This window comes from Hippocampus comes, unplaced genomic scaffold (genome assembly GCF_001891065.2).
Source record: "Hippocampus comes isolate QL1 unplaced genomic scaffold, H_comes_QL1_v1.1 scaffold37, whole genome shotgun sequence".
In the NCBI taxonomy this organism is placed as follows: Eukaryota; Metazoa; Chordata; class Actinopteri; order Syngnathiformes; family Syngnathidae; genus Hippocampus; species Hippocampus comes.
Window position 1 is genome coordinate 20,374 of NW_017805535.1, and position 19,359 is coordinate 39,732.

The 19,359-nt window shown below is 41.8% G+C and overlaps 1 protein-coding gene and 1 long non-coding RNA gene across 2 annotated transcripts in view; one reads left to right on the forward strand and one right to left on the reverse strand.

The window, feature by feature from the left end:
• The window catches only part of LOC109520776 (uncharacterized), a 12,353-nt gene extending 10,152 nt beyond the window's left edge, over positions 1-2,201 (reverse strand). Inside the window, exon 1 of the long non-coding RNA XR_002169233.1 lies at positions 1,797-2,201. This is a non-coding gene — a long non-coding RNA (uncharacterized LOC109520776). The remainder of the gene's footprint in view (positions 1-1,796) is intronic.
• The window catches only part of pard6a (par-6 family cell polarity regulator alpha), a 20,711-nt gene extending 3,769 nt beyond the window's left edge, over positions 1-16,942 (forward strand). Inside the window, exons 2-6 of the mRNA XM_019878253.1 lie at positions 5,329-5,551; positions 8,908-9,197; positions 9,673-9,798; positions 12,376-12,572; positions 16,069-16,942. Of these exons, the coding sequence (XP_019733812.1) occupies positions 5,329-5,551; positions 8,908-9,197; positions 9,673-9,798; positions 12,376-12,572; positions 16,069-16,339 (1,107 nt within the window). The 3' untranslated portion in view covers positions 16,340-16,942. The remainder of the gene's footprint in view (positions 1-5,328; positions 5,552-8,907; positions 9,198-9,672; positions 9,799-12,375; positions 12,573-16,068) is intronic.
• The last annotated feature ends 2,417 nt before the right edge of the window (positions 16,943-19,359 follow it).

A 19,359-nucleotide genomic window follows, 5' to 3' on the forward strand; every position in this document is an offset into this window, starting at 1 on the left:
CATGATTCCATGTTGATGAGAGCATTCAAATGGGGAAAAATAGGACAAAAAAATAAACGGAAATTCAGAAACGATAAAAAAATGTGTGAGTAATCATGATTAATTTTTAGTTCATTTGAGTTAATTATGACAGTTGCATTTTTAATTAGATTAAATATTTTAATCGTATGACAGCTCTAATATATATATATAAAACTGTATTTTCAAAGTGATTTCAACAAAATGTCAGTATAATAAGCCTATGAATGTATTTTTTAAAATAATTTGTGATTATACTCACTATTAATGTGAATGGTTTTCCGTTCCTCACGATTGCTAAAAATCCAGCAAAACTATCGGAATGAAAGTAATCTTGCCGGGTCCATACGCAAAGTTACTGCTGGCTAGCTTGCACACTGCTCAGTAGCTTGCACTCTTCCTTTCTGCTATCTCTCGCAATTTGTCATTGCAAATCAGACACACCGCAGAACCTGTTCTCTCCACAAAGGCGAATCCTTCGGTCCATTTGTCCTGAAGTCTACCAAACACGTCATCTTTTTTTTTTTCCGCCATCTTATTCGCTTAGGATTATCTTTGCGCTAATGGCCGAGCGGGTTGATTCAAAAGGGGGCGTAGACCTGTTTCCACACCAACAGCAACGTTGGCCAGTATCATCCAATCAAAATGGCTCCTGGAGCCAACTGCAGCTCGAACAGGAAATGAGCAGTGAAAATTCGATCGATGGATGCATTAATAAACAAGCGAGAATTTTTTTTTTTTTTATCTGTGAGCCAGATGCAATCATCAAAAGAGCCATATATGGCTCGCGAGCCATAGGTTCCCGACCCCTGGTCTACAGGAATGCCCAGCGAGGCATTGCACGGTCTGCCAAACTTCCCAAAACTTGACTTGACCCGGCCGACTGCACATGCGCCTATATATGAAAATAGAGCCTTCAAACTCAACAAATCAGGACAAGGCAAGGCAAGTTTATTTGTATGGCACATTTCATGTACAAGACAAATCAAAGTACTTTACGTAAAATATTTAAAGCATTTCAGAAAGATAAACACAATTATTGAAACACTGCAAAGAAATCATAATTTAAAAAATCTCATTAGTTTAAAATCATTAAAAAATGCATAAGTCTAGATAAATTAAAAGACAGCATACAAATGGGAATTGAAACGATAATAAAGATAGATTCATGAGAATGCTGCAGGCAGCAAACAATGTTTTCAACCCAGATTTAAGTGAACTGACAGCTTGAGCAGACCTCAGGTATTTGGGGAGCTTGTTCCACAGGGGAGGAACATAGTAACTAAATGCTGCTTCACTTTGTTTAGGTCTGGTTCTGGGACCACACAATAGACCTGTCCCAGATGACCTGAGGGGTTTGGATGCTTTGTATTTTGGTCCAAGACCATTGAGAGATTCATAGACCAACAGCAAGATGTTAAAAATCTATTATTTGACTTACAGGAAGCCAGTGTAGTGATTTGAGGACAGGTGTGATGTGGTTCAATATCCAGGGGGTTGTAAGGACTCTGGCAGCAGAATGTTGGATTAGCTGCAGCTACCTGATTAATTTTTTTTTTTTTTTTTTAATCAAGACACCATTATGTAATGTAGCCTTCTGAAAATAAAAGCATGAACACGTTTTTATGTGTCTGGTTGAGACAGAAAGTCCTGAATTCAAGCTATGTTTTTCAGGTGGTAATAGGCAGATTTAGTAATGGTTTTTAAAGATCAACTGTTACGTACTTTTAGAAAATCCCAATTTAAATATTTTTATGTCACAAATAAATTAATTCAACAAAATACACAAAATAAAGCATGAAAAAACTATTTCTATTTCGTAAATTTGACGAAGTAATCGCTTACCCAAAATGAGATCCTGATGAGCATCAAACCCGAAAGTGTGACGTCACTTGAAGACAACATTAGCGGGGATCATTATGGAAAGTGCACAAAGTCAGTCATAAACTGATTCGGAAAGCATCGTTTCAAACATATCTGAGGGGATCCAGGTGTTTGAGGAGTTGGAGGAAGAGGACCATACATGTACGAGGCGGATGCTCAGAATGCGGAAAATGTCCCCGAATCGCTGGACAGGGAGTGGAGGCGAGACCCATCGGGATTGGAAGAACGGTAAACTATATAGGCTGCAGTTATTAGCCGAGCATTATTGTTTGCAAATCGATGCTGTGCCATGCTATAAGTTGTGCATGATGGGTTTACCGACTTGGTCCATGTATTCCCGCTAGCTATGAGAGCACACGTCACAGTGGATGGTGTCTTACATTGTCACTGCTAAGGTAGTTCTGTTGCGTTGTAGACCACACCGCACATGTTATTGGCAGCATTGTTAGTTGCAACCATGACAGAGGATTCTGTGCACTAGTTTGAATGTTTTCGTACAAGATTACATCCATGTACACATGTAATACTTTGAAGTGAATGTTTACAACAGTTATTCCTTGATTAGTTTTTTTTCCAATTTGAATTTTTCTATTGAGCGTGCTCGGAAAACTTTTTTTTGGAGGGGTGGGGGGGTGGACAGTTTTTAATCATATTAAAGCAGTGCAGTGGTAGCGGTACATTGTATTTATTTGGCATAATCACTTTATTACTTGATGAAAGGGTGCACATCGACATTTAATGACAGTTTTTCAGTTTCTTCATGTAAATGGACAGTTTGTTCATGCACTTCACACACATATATATTCAGATACGATAAGAAAACTTTATTTATCTCACAATGGAAAAATTCCCAATTTACAGCAGCAAAATTATGAAAGGGAGGAAGTATAAGACAAAAAGTATATAAATCAATATAAATAGAAAATAGAAATACAAGCATATTACAAATGGGTGAATATATAATTTCCTCGTCTCACCCCTCGAGTGGTGTCTGTCCCACATTCAGCTCGGGTCCTCTACCACAGGCCAGGAAGCTTGAGGGATCTGCGCAGTATCCTTGCTGTTCCTAGCACTGTGCTTTTCTGGGCTGAGATGTCCGATGTTGTTGCTGGGATCTGTTGCAACCACTCATCCAGTGTGGGGGTCACTGCCCTGAGTGCTCTGACCACCACAGGCACTACTGTCACCTTTACCTTCCAGACTCTCTCCAGCTACTCTATGAGCCCTTGGTATTTCTCCACTTTTTCCTGTTCCTTCTTTCTGATGTTTCCATCACTTGTGATTGCTACATCCACTACAATGGCTTTCCTCTGCCCTTTATCTATGATCACGATATCTGGTTGGTTCGCCATTACCATCTTGTCAGTCTGGATCTGGAAGTCCCACAGAATCTTTGCTCGGTCATTCTCCACCACCTTTGGAGGTTTTTCTCATTTTCACATTGGGGTTTCCAGTCCATACTCCGCACAGATGTTTCGGTAGACTATGCCAGCCACCTGGTTATGGCGTTCCATTTAGGCTTTCCCTGCCAGCATCTTACACCCTGCAGTTATGTGTTGGATAGACTCAGGTGCCTCTTTCCACAACCTACACCTTGGGTCTTGTCTGGTGTGGTATATCTGGGCCTCAATGGCTCTGGTGCTCAGGGCCTGCTCCTGAGCAGCCAGGATGAGTGCCTCTGTGCTGTCCTTCAGGCCAGCCCTCTCTAGCCACTGATAGGACTTTCTGAGATCAGCCACTCCAGTTATGGTCCATTGGTACATACCGTGTTGGGGCTTGTCCTCCCATGATGGTCGCTCTACCAGCACCTCATCCTCTGTTCCCCATTGTCTGAGACATTCTCTGAGTACGTCATCCATTGGAGCCTTCTCTTTGATGTGTTTGTGGAGCTTGGATGTTTCATCCTGGACAGCGGCTCTCACACTCACTCGTCCCCGGCCTCCTTCTTTCTGGCTTGTGTACAGTCCCAGGGTGCTGGATTTGGGATGGAACCCTCCATGCATGGTTAGGAACGTTCAGGTCTTAACATCCGTGGTCTGAATCTCTTCCTTTGGCCACCTTATTATTCCTGCAGGGTATCTGATCACTGGCAGGGCATAGCTGTTTTTTGCCCGGGTCTTGTTCTTGCCATTGAGCTGGCTTCTTAGGACTTTCCTCACCCACTGGAGGTATTTGGCCGTCGCCGCTTTTCTTGTTGCCAGTTGGAGGTTGCCATTGGCTTGTGGTATACCGAGGTACTTGTAGCTGTCCTCAATGTCTTCTTTTGTTCCTTCAGGGAGTGAGACCCCTTCGGTGTGGACTGCCTTGCCTCTCTTAGTCACCATCTGATGTTCGGCTCCTCTGGTATCTCTACCAATGCCCTTCTGTGTTTCGATCATGTATTGATCCATGTGTCCACTTATCTTAGCCGCAATGATGCCTGAGACAGGTTATTGGCCGATAGTTGGATGGGACTGCACCCTTTGAGGGATCCTTCATGATCAGGATCGTTCACCCTTTGGTTAGCCATCCTGGGTGAGTCCCATCCCTCAGCAACTGGTTGATTTGTGCTGCTCAGCGCTTGTGGAGTGCAGTGAGTTTCTTCAGCCAGTAGGTGTGAACCATGTGCTGTCCAGTTTTTCATATCTGAGACTCTTTCCTGTATGTCTGCCACTGATATGGTAACTGGGTTCTGTTCAGGGAGGTTGCTGTGCTCCTCTCTCAGTGTCACCAGCCATTGTGCATTGCTGTTATGTGCGACCTCCTATGCCTTCCAGTGCCTTTCAGTTTCAAGTCTTGGTGGGTCTGCTCTGCTGTCCGAACCCTGTCACTGAGCGTACACCTTCGCAGGTTGTGTTGCAGCTGGATAGCTCAGTAGCGCCAGTAACACCAGGGTTTTGGTGAATCAGGTCTCAGGGGTTCGATGGAGCCTCTGCCATGGAGGTTAAGACACAACCGACTCAACATAACAGTTATGACACGCCTGCTTGGCCATCGCTGGCTGCAGATGATCACATTATGTTGCTTGTCCAATCAGTGCTGCGGTAAATTTAGTTCGCTCAGTGGTCACCTTGTGACTGTCGTGTTAGTACGTCATACAATTAAAAAAAATATATAATACATGTCATTTACTTTTTTCTGTTTTAAATAAATGTGTTTTTTAATGTCTTGAATTTGTAAAAAATCACATTTTATTTTTCACGACTGAAGGGTTTGGTGAACGTGCACATGAAATGGTTGGGTTCGGTACCTCCGATAAGGTTAAGAACCACTGCTCTAAATTGTCCTCAGGTGATGGCCACAAATGTGATCAGGATTAGAAAATGGATGGAAAAGTAAATATTCCATTATAATTCACAATCTTAATAATACATGGGTTCAATCTGCCATGCATGCCTTTCAATTGTTTAAAATAGCATTTCTTACTGTTCAATGTCTTGTTTGCAGTTTGACGCAGAATACCGTCGCTTTGCTTTTAAGAGGAACTGCCCGGGTGGCTTCCAAGAGTTCTATAGCCTCCTCCAGACAATCCATCACATCCCAGAAGTAGACATGTTACTGGGATACGCAGATGACCATGGAGACCTTCTTCCAATCAACAATGATGATAACTTCCACAAAGCTGTTTCATCAGCAAATCCCTTGCTCCGCATTATCATCACCAAGAAAGGTAAGGATGGGGTAGTTATCATATTCTGTAGATTGGGACTTTTTTTAAATGACAGTTGAAATTTCATGGAGGCTCTCAATGAGGGATGTATATATGGAAAAAAAAACCTTAATAAACCATGGAGTGAAATCAACTATTGTAAAAGGAATACTCTTTTGAAGAGATGAAGCGATACCACTTTTTTCAGACTGAGTATGACTACTTTATATTTTATTCATTCTCTGCCATTAGCGAGTACCAATACTGCTGTCTCGGTCTCTCTCGCTGCCCCGGTAGCATGCATGAATGCTAAAACATACGCTAGCATGCAGCGGGAGCAAAAATAAGTTCGCTTGTACTTGATTTAAGTATTTAACAATGTACTCACGTTACTATTTTTTGGATCAATCCTCATCCACAAATCCACAAGTCCTCATCTCCTCTCTCCCAAATGTACGCTGGGCAAGTTCTCCATCAAACATGCCAGGTTCTCTCTCGTCAATCCACTTGCGAACTATGCATTCGTTGATCTCAAATTTTCTGGCACTTGCTTGATTCCCACGTTCCTCGAGGTAACTGATAGCTAGCAGTTTAAACTGTGCTTCATAAGCGTGTCTCTTCATCGGTTCCTTTTTCAGGGGTCCTTCGCCAAACCAGTGTTGTTTTGCACAATGCAATAACGTACACACTTACTCGGGGTGTGCCTTCAGCATCCTCTTTCACACGCATCTTTCCCCCTTTAACGTCCGCATCCTGTCCTCAGTCACGTCTGCCTTTCCTTGATATAAGCAGCGTGTCGGTAGGAAATGCTCCCAACCAGTCAAGCAGCGCGCTCATCAATGTCACACAACATTTTCAGATTTTGGACCTCGGTGCACACTTGAGGCGCCCGGCATTAAAAGGACCGGCAATGTAAGCCGCCCCATCCATTTTGGAAAAAATGTTAGGCGCCCAGCATTATAGGGCGCCCCGTCCTTTTTTGAAAAAAAAGTAAGACTTTTAAGTATGCCTTATGATTGTGAAAATACATCAAAAATATTGTCAAATTAAGTGTGAATTAAATGTTTTTTTTTTTTTTATTCAACATGACCCTTTGGTTTCTCTGACTCTTCTCTGATTGGCTGACAAGTTTTTTACTTGCCCTAAAAATTACATCTGAAAATAGCGAAGATGTCACATTATTCCTGAGAAGAGCAGCGTAGGCAGTAAAATAGGTGATTTACTTGAGTCATCATTTGATCCTTTTTTTCCACTGAATTAATTTCATGTTTTTTTTTTCTTCAAATTCCAATAAAGACGGCAGCCCCTTCTGACGTGGCGCTAAAAATCATACAAGCTTAGCCGAACCAAACCAACCTGCCTTCTGTTTTCAAAGCTCCTAGCATGTTCCTGGCTGGCTTGTTCGCTCAGTCAGTTTGAAAACACTGCCAATACAATCAATAACAGTCTGACCACTCGTACAATAGAATGAGATCCAGAGATGGTCTACTTAAGGCATATGAGTTGACTCGAGTTGCTATTTTTACGACTTGTGACTTGCTTAGCAAAAATTTGGAATGGCTTGACTTGGGACTTGGTATCTAAGTGACCCGAATTGACTTAGAGTTGAACTGCATCAAATTTATAGTATGAAATCTGCATCTTAAGACAGTTTGTCTTTTTGGGAAGAAAAGCATGAGCAAAAAAAAAAAAAGAGGGATTTTCTTTCATTCACGCCAACCTGGCAACCCAGTCAGTGTCACTTGTCGGTGTGAAGTGATGACCTCAACACCAGCATAAAATTAACTCCAAGGATCATTTATCTGAATTTATGGATTATTTTGTCAATGACGTTGTTTAAGATAGGATGCCAAAATGCATGGTTTGCATCTCACTGAATGAATACACAATAACGACAAAGTCTAACTTGATTCGTCTTTACAGGTAAGCTAACATCACAGTTTAGCTAGCAATACAAACCTTAGTTTGGGACCATTAAAAAATATGTGATTGAGAACATTTAAGTACATCTTAGTAATGTAACTGCAGGGATTAAAGGAAAAAAAAATCATTTGACAATTTACCAAAAGTTTGCAGTGCAGTACGGCACACACAAATTGTTTTTAAATAACATTGTATCTGACAAGTGTATATCTTGTCCAAATGAGAAGAGATTTTCAAAAACTAAATATTAAGGCAGAAAACAGTGCAATGAGACATAAAAGTAGTTTTGGCAGAGAAGTATTCATTTAACAATATGGTCATTGTTGTGGGTATAATTTTTCTGTGGTGTGAAACTACAGTCTAATGCATTATAATGAGCTGTATCTAATATTTACATTACCTCAATTATTATATGTCATTCTAAAACTTTGTGTCAAACTCAAGGCCCGGGGTCCAGATCTGGACCGCCACATCATTTTATGTGGCCCGCGAAAGCAAATCAAAGATGATGACTTTCATGATGCTTGCAAAAATCTCAACCAAAATTTCAAATTCTCATTTGTAATAAATAAGAGTGATACTGTAAGCATTTTACCAAACCCCTCATTACAATAACTTACAATAGATGAATAAACCGTTATTCTTGACTTCTTTATCTGGTTTCAGTCATAACGGCCCTCCAGGGGAAACTGCAACTAAAAGCTGTCCCGTGACAAAAATGAGTTTGTGTCAGAGATGTTCGCTCGGACAGTTGAACAGAAGCTCGACGCAGGAACAGATCGACTTTCACTGCCGGCAGGAGGCGCAGTTTTCTATGAAGCCGCTCTGTGTGCGCTTCTCAACTGACACCCAACCTCTGCAGCCTTTGCCGGCTTTTTATTGATCGTGTATGCAAATTACAAGTGATATGTCAGAAAAACACTCCCTTCTTCATTTACATACCACGCCCCTGGACAGCCCCAATGGGTCGCCCCTCAGTGGACCCCTGAAGGCCAAGGCATTCCCCGGGTACACATCCATAGATCAACAGTTACAGAGATTTTAATGAGTCGCCTTTCCACGAACTGATACATCTGTAACCTGGCGTGGTGACCTTTTCTCATGATGGAGCGTACCGAGTACTCCCTTTCACCCCGAAGTTAAATCTTCCTTTCCAAGTTGTCAGTTAACAGGCTTCAAATTGACCCCTGATTCTCTGTGCTCCATTGTGTACAAGCTGTATGAACACATGCGTTCGAGGTCAATCAAGCATGTAACAAAATGAAAATTTTAAACATGATAACATTGTGTTTGTCAATTCCCCATCAGTTTGACACCCTTGTTCTAAAATATTAGGAACAGCAGGTTTGTCTTTTATTTTTAACCATTAGTCAATTGTCACCATGAACATAATTTTAAATGCGAATAACTTTTCTCCCCCCCCCTCCCCCTCATCTTGTTCTGTCTTAATAAAGAGGATGAACCTGTAGTTTTTGCAACCAACTCCCTCCAGAGGCGGAAAAAAGGACTGGGTTTGACAGGACTCCGTACCCCTGCTTCATTGTCTACCAACTCAAAGAGCAAAATTGGTCTCCTCATCGGCCGACCACAGAACTTCCGTCAAATTTCATCAATTATTGACGTGGATATCCTACCTGAGACACATCGCCGTGTACGGCTCCACAAGCACGGTACCCATAAACCCCTGGGCTTCTACATCCGAGATGGCGCCAGTATGCGAGTGACACCTTACGGTGTTGAAAAGGTAGGACTCATCATTTTATACGAACATATTTATAACATATTCCAATATGGCCAACATTTGAAGACATTGTTGGGTGCTTCTAAACTTAACCCTCCAATGGCTTAAGACTGTATCCCCCGAGGGGCGAACGTTTGCTAGTGTTTGCCAAGGTAGCAAATGTGTTCTCATTAGGGTTCGTTGAAGGTTGGAAATATTCACAAAATGACGTTTTGAAAAGATTTCATTGCGATCGAGAAAATCAATTCAAACGGTTGGCGGACATCTGGAGATTGTTTGGCGAACGTTTGTGAGCTTGAACAAACCCCGACGTGAACACGCATTTGCTGTCTTTGCCAGCACTCACAAACTTTCGCCTCTCAGCGGGATTCGGTCTTGAGCCGTGGACATGCACTTTGGATGTTATTCACAAATGGAGATTGATGTACACATTCGTCTTCTTACTGTTTTGTTTACTTTATGCATTTCCCTACCACAGGTTCCAGGAGTGTTCATATCCCGCCTTGTGCGTGGTGGTCTTGCAGAGAGTACCGGGCTCTTGGGCGTTAATGATGAAATTCTAGAAGTCAATGGGATTGATGTTACAGGAAAATCATTAGACCAGGTAATTACGTTTCATAACACAAAATTATTCAGATACCATCCAGCCTTTTTTTTTAAATTTTTTTATTTTGTCTCTTGTACTCATGCTTTGGCCACATGTGTTGCTGAGCGGTTCAGTGATCCCTCGCTATATCGCCCTTCATTTATCGCGGCTTCACTTCATCGCGGTTTTTGGAGCTCCCACAGTAACCACAGCTGTTAATATAGTTTCCTCAGAAAAGAAGGAAGGAACCAGGACAAGTGCTAAGATATCAACAAAACTAATGATTATTGTCAAGCGTACCCATGTTAAAACAAGATTAAACAAGAATTGTAATTTATTTCCCGCAAACGTGATTTCATGAACACACATTCTCTCTCCACCTATTCGATTGCCCAGCCAGTCACAAATCACACTTGGTTGGTTGTCTTTAGGGTCTCACAGACAATAACAGAATTGATGAATAAACGTTGCGAGTGTGATGATATTCAATGATAATTTTGTGTACCACCTGAGAGGAGCCCTGTACCACACTTTGAGAATTACTGGTCTTCACAATCAGTCCAAGCAATGCACTAGTAAATTGATTCATTTTCGTCTCTGCGACAGTTTGAAAGATTCATCACAAAAAAACTCTCTTAAGATCACCCAAATCCCAAAATGCCACAGTTTAATGTTATCAGCTTTAATGCTGACTGCTAAGTCTGATATGATGGCCAACCTGGAAGTAGATGTCCTGGCCAACAAGAGACTAGCCAACATCAATCAGTCCCAGAAGTACCTGGCATGTATCGAGCCATTAACATACCTCGTCAATACTATCAATAGTTTTGCACAACAACAACAAAAATTGCAAGCAAACTAACATCAATTGGTGTTAGATAGTAGTTGTGAATCCTAATGTAGCAATTGGCCAACTACACACTCTTTCTTTCGAGAACGATTTGCTTTTCTAATGGTCGTGACCTAGGAACAAACCAATAATTTTAACATCTATTGTGGCTCCTCAAACCAACATTCAAGAATCCCCACTGCCATAGAGATTTTATCCAGATTCATCTTTGCCTCATAAAATATTGCCCAGCTCCTCAAAGAAACTTTGATCGGATGTGTACAAATGTTCATATTGCAGACACATCACATGCATATTTGATTGATATTCGCATATGAAAGAGGGCAGGGTCTGATTTGAAAAAAGAAAAAAAAATCGGAATTAAACTGTTCACGCTGCATGAAAGAAATCAGATCGATATGGGAATAAACAAATAAAATAAAAATCGGAATTCAGCTGCAGTGAGAAAATAGCCTTACTCAACCCTTTTTCTAAGCCACCATATCATTCAAGCAGTGATCGTTAAACAGATGGATAGATTGCCAGATAGATGGATGGGACAGAGAGACAGACATCGTTACATGAATTTTGCACTGACTGACTGGGACAAGATCTGAGGTGGACCACCTCCTTGTAGGTACTGCTTTGGAGATTTTGGGATTGACCAACCCGGACTCTTTTGTAATTAAGGGCTGCATAAATATTGACTTGACAGACAGAATTAAAGACTGACTGTACATTTGGAACACTGCACCATGTCAGTAACCTTCCCATTATAGTGAAGGCCCAAGTGGTGGTCCTCGGTCTCTGTCCACAACTGGCTCCTGAGTTTGCTAATGTTGACACAGATGATCCCTGCTCCTGTCTATCCTTAATCCATGACATCACCACAGAGTCATCAGGTGACATGATACAGTTTTCTTAGAAATCCTAGGTGTTAGGCAAACAGAAAGGGAGATGCCCTTGTGCTACTCCAACATCACTGACGTCATTATGCAATGGGGTGCACCTCAAGCGCACTAGCTCTGGCCTTTCTGATAAGTAATGTGTGATCTAGGACGGGGCCCCCAACCGCCGGGCCGCGGACCGGTACCGGTCCGTGGGTCAATTGGTGCTGGGCCGCACAGAAAGAATAAATAACTTACATTCCTTCCATGTTATTCATTTCGGAATCTGAAAGATGTTTTATTTTGAAAAATTACTGGATCCTCTGTTATATCAGTCTACAGTATGTCACTCTTGACAAAGGTGAATGCGAGCTTCTCACTCACGAGATGAGACCAAATGAATAAAAAACAGTCTTTGAAAAGTTTTTTTGGGAAGGGGAAAAGGCCCAGCCAGGAGACAGAAGAGGAGCCTATGACTTTAAAGAAAGAGAAGGCTACATTTAATAGACAGTATCAGGAGTCCTATTTCAAATACGGCTTTATCTCAACGGGAGATTCACGCGCACCAAGCCTACTCTGCATAATAAGCGGCGATGGTGAGTTGGATTTTTCATGCACTTTTTATTTGCAGTGTATATTATTTTTAAGGCACGTTTAAACATTACCATAGCAACCAGAGAATGTTGTGGCCAGGTAGGACATTCCTCGTGTCATGATTCGTGTTTATTATTATGTTTCGAAAATACCACACTTTTCATTCCGGTCATATCATATTATATTGTTCGATCAAACCTGTTCATCAACAGTCATATGAGCATACTTCTTTGTAACTTTAATTTGAGACCTTGCAACCCCCCTCATCCCCCCATATCATTTCAGGTGACAGACATGATGGTGGCCAACAGCCACAATCTTATAGTGACAGTGAAACCAGCAAACCAGAGGAACAATGTCATGCATCGAGGGAGTAAAACAACAGGAAATTCTGGTTCTTTTGGCTCAAATGGATCGACAGGCTCCGCTCTGTCTCATGATTCGACGAGTCCTGCCTCTCACAGCACACCTATCACAGCAAGGTTTGGCATGTCATGCGCTAATATACAGAATCAGAATTGGTGTTTGTCCACATTTATAAACTCTAGCTCCAATGAGGTTGGGACGATGGGTAAAACAGAATACAGTGATTTGCAAATCCTTTTCAGCCAACACGATATTCAGTTCAAACGGATAACCTTGATTATTTGATAGCTTTTGGTTGTTTTGAAGATATGGCCTTCGCTTGGCATGAGAGTTTGAGCTTGTACTTGTCTGTGTTGCGATAAATTCTGTTAATTGACAATGGTTTTCTGAAGTGCTGTTGAGCCCATGGCGCTCTCTTTTCCACAGTGATGCCATTTTTCTTTTTCATGCAGTGCTGCCTGATGGATCAAAGGTCACGCATTCAATGTTGGAATTCAGCCTTGCTGCTTACATGCAAATAGGTCTCCAGATTCTCTGAATCTTTTGATGATATTATGGACTGAGGATAATGAACTCCCTAAATTGCCGGGAATTGTACGTTAAACGTTTTTCTTAAAGTGCTGAAGTATTTGCTTATGCATTTGTTCACAAAGGGGTGAACCTGACCCCATCCTTGCTTGTCAAAGTTTTAAAGTTGATGACAATGTGTCAGTAAGACCCCATTCATAACTCACAGAATGGAAAAACAAACAATCAGTAGTATAAATAAATCAATAAACAGTTGCTAGAAGCTGCTGTGATTCCCAGATAGCAAGTGGAAAGCCAATTGAGCCACTTAATATGATTGGGTTAACTGAAGAAATAAACAAATCATAATATGCACTCAAATTGCACACATAGACAAAAAACTCACACCTTGGGGCAATTCGGAGTGCGCAATAAATCACCATGCATGGTTTTGGAAAGTGGGAGGAAACCGGAGTGCCCAGAGAAAACCCACGCAGGCACGGGGAGAAAATGCAAACTCCACACCGGAAGGTGGGAGCCGGAATCTAACCCTGCACCTCTGCATTTTGAGGTCGACGCACTGACCACTCGACCACTGGGCGTGTGGCCCACAGATTTATTGGAAAAAAATGAATATAAACTAAATACAACTTTCCAAGAAAGAAATGACCCAACTTAATATTTTGTTGCACAGCATATTGTGTTGAGAACCGTGATTTCCAGTGTTGGAAATCTTGGTCTCAGCTGCAGGTGATGGCTGCTTTAACAGAATATAACCTCAAAAAGTGTCGCGAAAACACCCAAGAAAGGCTAAAAACAAAACATACTGAAATACTCTTCTGAAGTGGTATTCTGTGGTCACTGACATAACTCGTACGAAACATCCGTGGAAGGAGCTGAAACATGCAGACTGGAGAACCAAATGTGAGACTTGCTCTTTGCGCTCATGTCAATAATATGAATCATGCAAAATATCTGTTGACCGCTACAGAAATCTCACTGAAAGTTACAGAAATTGTTTGACTGCAACAATTGCTTGAATCGTTTCTGCCACAAAATATGAATTTATAATTAATTAATTTTAATTGGGTCGACTGCTGCTTCTTGCCTTTCACCGCTGTGGCCTGCAGATGGTCATCGCTGAGGTCTGTGAATAGGTCTCACACCGATTTTCTCCATCAGCGTACACAGAACTTGATGGTAAGCAAGAAATGTTAATGCCGTGTTATGTGAGGACGCAAGTACCGTTGTTGTCCACTCGAGGTCGCCTTCCTCACATGAACAGTGATATTTTAGTTGCAATGTGGAAAAAGCTGTTCTCTTTCCATGCTGACAAATGAGGCAAGTTGTGTGCTACAGCAATCTATTATCCAGTTTGTTGATCCTGGAGACAAATGGATGTGATACTGCTGCTGCTCAGTACCAATCTGCCAACTCTGACAATGACAACTGTTCAGACTTTTCATTCTGGTTCAAACTTGTCGGTAGATTGGTGAAATGAATTTCGCCCTTCCACCTGTTTTGTTGCAGCAAAACATCTCAAAGTAATTCAACATTTTCTTAAAAATGTATGATATAATACGTATAATTTTGCAATATAGTTTTGTTGACTGTTTTTAACTATTGGTATTATTCTGAATACAACTACAAACTAAATTCCAATCTAGTTGTGTTAAACCTAAATAAAATCAGAATACAATGATTTGCAAATCATTTTCAACCTACATTTAATTGAATACACTACAACGACAGCATAATTAATGTTCAAACTGATACACTATCATTTATAGCAAATACTCACTAATTTTGAATTTTATGGCTGGAACACGTTCCAAAAAAGCTGGCACAGGCTCATGCTTACCACTCTGTTACATCACCTTTTCTTGGAACAATATTCAATCAACATTTGACAACTGAGGACACTGATTGTTAAAGGTTTGTTCGTGGAATTGTTTCCCATTCTTGCTTGCTATATAGCCTCACCTGTGAAACATTCTGGGTTCGCCATTGTCATACATTACGCTTCATAATGCGCCACACATTTTTAATGGGAGGCAGGTTTGGACTGCAGGCAGGCCAGTCTGGTACCCACACTCTTTTCTGACGAAGCCATGCTGTTGTAACATGTGCAGAATGTGGTTTGGCATTTTTTTGCTGAAATACGCAGAGGCGTCAATGAAGAAGATGTTGCTTGGCTTCATGATGTCCATAAATTTTAAATGCAATTTGAAACGTGGACTTGTCAGACCATGGACCACTTTTACACTTTGCATCAGTGTATTTACTGACATTGTTTTTCGAAAGTGTTGCTGAGCCCGCGTGGTGATATCCTTGACACATGGATGTCGGTTTTTGATGCAACGCCGCCTCAAGGAATTGAAGGTAACAGGCATTCAATGTTGGTTTTCGGCCTGGCCGCTTACATGCAGTGATTTCTCCAGATTCTTTCAACCTTTTGATGATATTATGGACCGTAGATGATGAAATCCCTAATTTCCCGCAACTGTACATTGAGGAACATTGTCCTTATACTGGCCGACTATTTTCTCGTGCAGTTCTTAACAGGTGAACTTTACTCCAGCTTTGCTTGTGAATGACTGAACAATTCATGGAAGGTCCTTTTATGCCCAGTCATGGCATCCACCTGTTCCCAGTTAGTCTGTGCCAAGCAGGTGTTTGATGAGCATTCCTTAACACTCTCTTTTTTTTTTTTGCCACTTGTCCCATGTTCTAATTCTAATGATTAGTTGCTTAAAACATTGAAGTTTATCAGTTTGAAGATGAAATATCATGTCTTTGTAGTGTATTGAATTAAATATTGGTTGAACATGATTTGTAAATCATTGTATTCTGTTTTTATTTATGTTTAACACAACGACCCCCGACTTCATTGGTACAGTAGTAGGTTTGTAGAAATGTGCCCCCGCTGGGGGGGCAATGGGATAATACACAATCAAGTATGCAGTGACGAAAGGAGGGTCGGGACCTGTATTGTGGGTGACTGCTGTTATCATTCTTGTTTTGTGTTTTTTACTCATTTTAACTCCATTTTGTGTATGCCGCATAGTTCTGTTAATGATGTGTCTGTCATGTCATATGTTTCAGTAACAGCATCGTAGAGGGTGACAGCGATGAAGAAGAAGATGATGACGGTGACCTCATCCTGGAAAATGACTGTTTGACATTCTACCAATCACATAACAATACGAACCTCACCAGTGAAAGATTGAACAGCAGCCCTGTGGTTAGAACCCTTCCACAGAGTGTTTCCATGCCTGAATACATGGCATCAAACCTGAGGTCTGGTCAAAACGGACATCCAAGTCACAGCATTCAGCGGAGTATGAGAGAGGGTGGCAACATAATAACACTGTGAACACAGCCATGTGTTTTCCTGACTGTCAAATAACATGTTAAAAAAAAAAAAGGAAAATCTTTATGGGTGCCTGCAGTTGATTCGCTGATGCCTATTACAATTTCCAACAAATTTATATAATCAGCAGCAATATTGATTTCTTCTCTTACCATGGTGGACAGATTGCATTATGAATTTATGTGACTTGACATCAGTCTTCGCAGCCGTTATTGATATACAGTATATGGTTGTTAAGAGATGTTTATACTGCCATACAGAAGTATAGACTGCATTAAAAATATGAAAACTGCAGTGAAGCAGGTAAAATACATATATAGTGGACCCCCTCTATTCACCGGGGATTTGGGACAGAGCCGACCGCGAATAGCAAATGGTCGGTTCCCTAAAACTGATATGATCAGGAGTGTCAAATGTATTTTTGTCATGGGCCACTTCGTCATTAGGGTTTCCTTCAGGGGGCCATTTTAACTGTGAACACCAATTGCCTCATGTTTCATTAACACAGGAAGATGATGACTAACTATACTTTTGCAATCAGGGACCATTTTTGTTCAAATGTAATTACATTTATTTTAAAAGAGGGATTGGTAACAAAAAAAAATACTTGTGATATCCAAATGCTTTTAAAATTGAAGACAATTTGCAATTTTGGTATTTTAGCAAGAAACAAAATTGCTTTGACGGGCCACATAAAATGATGTGGTGGGCTGGATCTGGCCCCCGGGGCTTGAGTTTGACACCTGTGACCTATATTAATACTTTAACCCACAAAGTATGATCCCCATACACTTTAAAGTGTACCTCCAATGGCCCATTTCTAGGTATTGATGGGGAAACATATCAATATTGAAAAATATCTGGTGTTCCCATCTTTGTGTCTATTCGCCAAAACAGCACGCCCACAATCCCCCTGGTTAATTTTAAAGCAAGGCACCATTTTCGGAATGGATTTGACAACACGTCGTTGACTGGGTCTTCACTTACTACTTGTTACTATTGAATGATATGCCACATCATTGTTGTCATAGATATTGTGATATATAGTCTTTAGGAGATAGACTCGTACCTCAAGTCCGCGATTGCTGTTCGTTAACCATTTAACCACTGAATCCCGAATCTATTTGAATGTATTACTAATTGTACTTTTGCTAAAAAAAAAACACATGTTATGGAGTCCCCAAAAAATCTAACATCCAATTTTATGAAAAGTGATATATAAATAAAGTTTGATGGATTGATTGATTTATCATGATAGTAGTGAAGTGCGCTTTTATTATGCTTTATCTACAAAATACAATTTTTTTTTTGAAAACATTGTCGTTTACATATGCGTTGACTACCCAGCATCAACCTTTAGTTTGAGATACTTGATTTACTTTAATCCCAGGATCTCCCGTCACACGTTGAACGGCGCAACCCAGGATGTTCTTCCAAACATCCATCAATCCATTTTCTGAAGCGCTTATCCCTTTCCCCAATAAAATATGGACAATCCGTAACAGGTGGCAGCTCTGCAAACACAAACACTTCCGTGTTTTGTCCTCGAATGCAACCCCCAAACATACGTCAGATATAGACATGAGCAGGGATGACTCCAGGATTTTTTCTCTCCCTGCGCTAAAGGCGGGCTAGACCGATTCATAGCGGGCCTGAGAAAATAATTTATCAATATATTTTAGAATATCAAATCAAATGCTGGAGGAGCTCAAGCTGGGCTACACAGATTTCTGACAGGGCTATAAACAACCCCCATGACCACCACCACCACAGTGTAGCACCAACCCTAGATGTGTGTGTGTGTGTGTGTGTGTGTGTGTGTGTGTGTGTGTGTGTGTGTGTGTGTGTGTGTGTGTGTGTGTGTGTGAGTGAGATAGGCATTCCAGACTCACCTTTCAACGAAAACTGCATCACAGCTCCATTTCAAGCAGACCAAGAAAGAACAAGTATTGTTTCTCTGCGAACTTAGATGCCATGGCGTCTCGGACAGAAAGGTGCCGCGAGCCATTATATATTTTGCTTTAATACAACCAGTGTATCCAAAATGCATTTGGATGCAAATTTGCTTGATTAAACCATATATATCTTTCATTAGGGCTGCTCCCTGGACAGTCTGGAGGAGGTGGGCAGCAGGAGGATGCTCGCTAAACTAAAAGCTATGATGGACAGTCCCTCCCACCCCCTCCAGCCCACCCTGACAGCACTGGGTAGCTCCTTCAGCCAGAGACTGTTTCACCCGCGCTGCAAGAAGGAGAGATACTGCCACTCATTCTTACCGACTGCTGTCAGGCTGCTCAATAAACACACATGAAAACCTCAAGCCGGTGTAAAACAATGAACATTTTTCACAGCACAGCAAAGTACAGGCGTTACATCGATGGTGCCGATGCTCCTGGGGCCGTCCACGCTACTACCAAGGTCTACTCAGCCGATGCATGAGTTAGCGCTCCGATGTCTACTGAGCCAAAACCACTGGCTCCACGTAGTCGCAAATGGTTGAAGTGATGTTCTGCTGGGCTGTTGTTATAAGTTCCACTAGTTTGACCCGCTCTGCGACTGCAACTGTGGTCACGGCACAGGCCCCAGGAAGTGCTTGGCACACACTGTCTCGCATCTGACACGCACAAGGAAGGAAGGAAGCTTCGTCAGCGGTAGACAACCCTGAAGTCCCTCGGCTGAAGCGGGCTCTCCACCCTGTTGGCGCACGGCGCTCACGCCAACGAGAGCGAGCGACGGCGGCGTTCGTTTGGGACTCCGGTGGTCGGTGGACCCGGCGGCGGCGGCCAGTGGGAGTGAGTGGCAGCGACGTTCGTCTGGGGCTCCAGCGGTCGGTGGGCCCGGCGGCGGCGGTGACGAGGGCGACGGCAGTGGCTGAACTCGCTCGACCACCGAGGCAGCGTGGGCTAGCGGAAAAACGACCATGTATAGTAAGGCGGTTTTAACCGAAAAAAACGACCATGTATAGTAAGGCATTTTGAGCCGAAAAAAATGACCATGTATAGTAAGGCGTTTTTAGGTGAAAA